General features: G+C 40.1%; 1 protein-coding gene across 1 annotated transcript in view; it reads right to left on the bottom strand.

Annotated features, from left to right (window-relative positions):
• GRHL2 (grainyhead-like 2 (Drosophila)) overlaps window positions 1-4,689 on the bottom strand; it is a gene marked incomplete at both ends in the record, with an annotated part of 27,355 nt that overhangs the window by 18,085 nt on the left and 4,581 nt on the right. Inside the window, 2 exons of the mRNA XM_009070786.1 lie at window positions 1,600-1,652; window positions 4,138-4,522. Of these exons, the coding sequence (XP_009069034.1) occupies window positions 1,600-1,652; window positions 4,138-4,522 (438 nt within the window). The remainder of the gene's footprint in view (window positions 1-1,599; window positions 1,653-4,137; window positions 4,523-4,689) is intronic.

The following is a 4,689-nucleotide window of genomic DNA, read 5'->3' as shown; positions in this document are numbered from 1 at the left end:
TGCTTCATGACACATATCAAAGCTGAGTGTCCTGGGAGATGTGCCTCAAAACCTCCCACCAGACAGAAGGCCTAACAAGGATGTGTGCTGAGAAGGGAAGATCCAAAGTCAGACACACAGTGTCTTAACAGAGCTGCCTACAGTCTGCCACGGTCTGGTTTTCCATTTCCTGGCTTTCTGTATGCTTCAGAAAGATGTCAAGAAATGTAAATCCCAGACACACTGCACTTGGCCAATTTTGCAGTCTCTGTGTGGTACCACTTGTGAATTTTCTTCTTGTTCCCAGCTGGCAATCAAAGTGTGCCCGATAGCAAGAGGATTACACTCACCCTTAAAACTCATTGCAGTCACTCAAATTATTATATTACTATTCTGAACCTCACCATGAGTCTTAACTAAATCCCTGCATAGTTATTAAGGGATCTGCTATCAGGCTTCCAACTACTTTCATATTCACCAGTTCTTTTTTCAATCTGAAGTTTGCACCACTTCCAGGTAGCTCCCCAGGAAAGATGTATTTTGGTTTTCTTAATGCATATTCAGAGGTTTCCTTCTAACGTGGACCTGGGCCATGGCTTAATGCCTGAGAATTGTTAACAATACCAATGCTTCAGAATTCAATTTCCCAAATACCCAGTGTAGTAAGTGAGCAGCCTGTGCTAAGTATGTTTCATGTGTTCTGCCTATATAATGACTCGATTCTGAGCTCACAGCAGTTAATAACTGTTTTTAACACTCTTCAGAAAAGCGATCAAGCTGTAAGGAACCTTCACCACAGATGCAGTCATATGCCTAATCCAGAAAAAATATGTAGGCATGTTCCTGTTTCTAAAGTGAGAAAAATCTCAGATATAAACAGAACCATTCACAATCATGAAAAGAAGCATCAGCTTAAAAACCATTGATTACAGTCTTTATCAGCTAAAGGGACTGCAGTGTTTGCCTGTTTAACACATACATTTTTCTGTGCTTAGGGACAACACTGCTCTTTTCAAACTTCAATTATTGAAGCTTTTTAAAAAAACCTTTTTTGGAATTCTAAAGTTCTTTGACATGATTTGTAATAGATACATTGTTTATATTGTTTTATAGGTAAACATGAAGCAGTGTAAAAAGACAGAGGGTTTCCCAGAAAACCTACTAGGAGTAACCATAAAAAAAGAAAAAAAAACAGAAGGGAAAAATAAAGATGGGAATTCCATACAGTTGGTGGAGTCAGTTCAACCATCCTGCACATCTGACATACATCCTTCCATCCTGAAAGGTGGGGAAGACTTTTCATGACCTGGCAGCTAAAGCTATGCCCTGTTACCTGGGAAACCTCTCTTAACAACTTAATCCCACATATCTCAAGGGAACTTCAGAGGAGTCAGTAATTTATAACAATGCTGAGGGAAGGGAATAGATGAAGATATAAACTGGTCAGACCCACAAGCTAACATGAGCAATAGAAGAGGAGAGTAAAGCTTGGCAGGATCAAGGGAGCCTTGCAGTTGCCCCAGGGTAGAGAAAGAGAGGGTGGAAAGTGGACAGAGGCAGCCTCTCCTCAACACATTCCTGCATGATGCCAGTCAACACATTTCAAAGCTTGTGCCATACCTTGTTTGTTCATAAATATATTCTTCAGCCCCCACTGACACACTCCGATACTTCTGAAAAACAAAAACAATTAAATGCAGTTTGATACAATCAAAATGCAAATACCAACAAAAGTATAATTATGTTTACTTAAAGACAACTCAGAAGAAACCACCAACCATTTGAAACTCAAAATATCTCAAAACCGGAGTGAATATTAATATACTAGTGACATTTTATATGAAGGTTAAAGGCTGACATTGTCAAAAAATGCAATTTACTTAACTAGCCTCAAAAATTTGGTTTATACTATAAAGGACTAATAAATAAATCACACCTACATAAGAATATGAGCGATGAGAATGTTATATTTGTTAGAATTGTATCTGAAGAACACAGCAAGTGATTGACCAGTATCCACTACCACAGAGATCTATAAAAACTCAGCACTCCTTCAGTATAACAGAACTAAATCACTCCATAAGTGTTCTGAAACAATTTCTAAATATGTATTCATAATGTTTAAAAATTGAGTAGGTATTAGAGCAAATCCAAACCCAGTCATTCTCACCAGTACCTAGGAAGAAAGTATTTTCCAAGCACTTAGGAAAACTAGTAAGAACCACTGTATTTGAGGTCTCTTCCAACCCAGTTGATTATATGATTCTATGATTCCTACTTTTAAACACTAATTTAGTCCAGGTTCCTTTCGGTATGTTTCGGCATTTTACCTTATGGTCTCCCCACACCTGATACAGTTGTCCCTACACAACAGCCTGTGGCTGGAGAAGCAGTCAGAGCACAGCAGGAGCAAAGAACATCCTGGGATTTGGGTAGTTGAGAAGAAAAGGGACAGGCTTAGCGCTGAGTGAGGCTGCAGCAGGGTGGCAAAGCTTTTCCTGCTCCCGTGTCACATGCATGTGACCATTTGGGGCTAGAAGGCCACCAACAGTGGCACAGACCTCACCTAACACCCACAGATGGGGACCTAGTTAAAGTTAGTTGTTTGGTCTCCTGAGGTGAAGATGGAGAGCAGTGAGTGTGCCTGGCAAGCCCACTTTTGACAAGCAGAATTGAACTGATTCTTTCTCCACAGACTGTAGAGAAAGCCAAGATGACAAGTACTGTATCCTGTTATTAACTGATCAGTTTAAAAAACATGTAATAAAAATTACCATTCTAACAAAACCACCATAACATGGAGTTTGGGATGCAAAGCCAGCATATAAACTCCTTTTTTACATCCAAATTAAACAAGTTTGCACATCTGACAGCACTCTGCATAGTGCAGACAGGCTGTTTGGGAAAGACCCAGCACCATGTCCCAGAACAAACCAATGTAATGGAATCACTCTGCTACAGCACTCCAGGGAAAGCCGTAAGGTGGTACCACTGGGCCTGCACAAAGAGCCCTTTACCAGTAACAATTAAAAATAGCTGAAATAATGTGATTTGGTAGTGCAGAGCAGTGTCTCCAACCTAAGGTTTGATCTCACTGATTTTACAGTGGCAAGCTAGATTTCCTCCTTAATTATTCATTTAATTGACCTACATGTGTTCTGTATCTGAAAATGGATTTCACCTCCAGACATCTTGATCTATGTTGCTTGTGGAGATAATGTACTTTTCTATAATACACATACACAAACACAGAGTAAATTTCTCATATACTCGGAGTAACTCAGCCTTAATGTAGCCTGCCTTGTGCTTTAGTTACATTTACAATTTTGTAGGGTTGGGAGGAAAAAAACCCAAGGGGAGCATTACCAGCTCATCTCTCTAATTATTTGCAGAGGTACTTTCAGCTTTAAATAGTCTTTACCCTTCTACATTTCCAGCTTGTTTGCATTATGCTGCAGCAGGCAAAAGCAGCCAGAGGGTACTCTACCACACTAAAGCTGAATTTAAAATTACTTTGACTCAGCATAACTGTAAAATAGTTAAAGAGAGCTCCTTGTCTCTCTTCTCCTCCTCATTCCTGTACATGTTAAATTCTCCACTTCCCTCTAGTTGTCTAATTCTACTATTTTTTCTCACTTGCCCATGTTGCAGAGTAGAGCTTAGCGCAGCAGACAGCTGCTGAATAAATCACTTAGGTTTATCCTGCAGCAGAGGCTGACACTGCTCATTCACACTTTCAGAAGAATATCTAGAACTTCCCCGTTATAAAGTGCTGCTATTTCTTACTCTTATGAATAGGTCTGAAGGCAGATCTTATTAACAGAAAATAAATCTTCTTTCAGAATGGCAGCTATCCTCTACTTGACACAATATCCCAAAAGACAAAACATCAATATCTATTATTCTCAGGGTTTCCAATAAACATCTTTAAAATTGTCTTCTGAAATGTCTCATGATGCTCCCCTATAATCAGAGCACAGACTGACAGGAACACAGCAAGGAGCAGAGATGCGTTTGTTGAAACAGGCATCACTGCTCTTCTGATGGCTCTTGTGGACAGCTGGAACCTCCTTATCTTGTTTACAAGCTCAAATATCCTTATTTTGTTTACGGCTTTTTATTGAATTCTTAGAAGCTAATTTGAGGTGAAAAACTTACTTCTGTTCCTCCATCTTTGAAGGTGTCACTGTAGGTACTGTCAGGAGTGCTGCGCTGGTCATCTTTGAGATAATTTGTGTGGGGAGCAATGCTGGACACTTCGTATGGTTCAAAGATAACCCCTCGGTGCTCCTCATTTTCTCCTCTGGCATAGTGTGCTTGTGGGGTCATAAAAACAGGGGTGAAGTCCTCTGCTTTAACCACAGTCACTCCGGTCCCTGTGATGGGCGTTGAGCTCCCAGACACACTTGTGTTGTATTCCCTTTTGGACGGCTCCAGAGGATCTTGGTTCAAGGAAAGGTTAACTGGCACTGTCTTCAGGACTTGCACACGGTTCTCTCCCCCACTTAAGTTACTCTGAGCTTCCGTGGTATTAAGACAATTTCTGTGAGACAAAACCAAAAACTGTCATGAACTGTCTTGATAGAGTAAACCTCCTCCTTAAGTAGCTTAATGTTCTTAGATGTCAGAGAACGAGATCTTTCAATTCTGATAAGCCACTGCCATAAGAAGTAATACATTAACAAAAACTAGGCAAAAGAAGTTGTGAGG

This window comes from Acanthisitta chloris, unplaced genomic scaffold (assembly GCF_000695815.1).
Source record: "Acanthisitta chloris isolate BGI_N310 unplaced genomic scaffold, ASM69581v1 scaffold43772, whole genome shotgun sequence".
Taxonomy (NCBI): Eukaryota; Metazoa; Chordata; class Aves; order Passeriformes; family Acanthisittidae; genus Acanthisitta; species Acanthisitta chloris.
The sequence above is the reverse complement of the archived record's forward strand: the minus strand, read 5'-3'. Positions and strand labels throughout refer to the sequence as shown.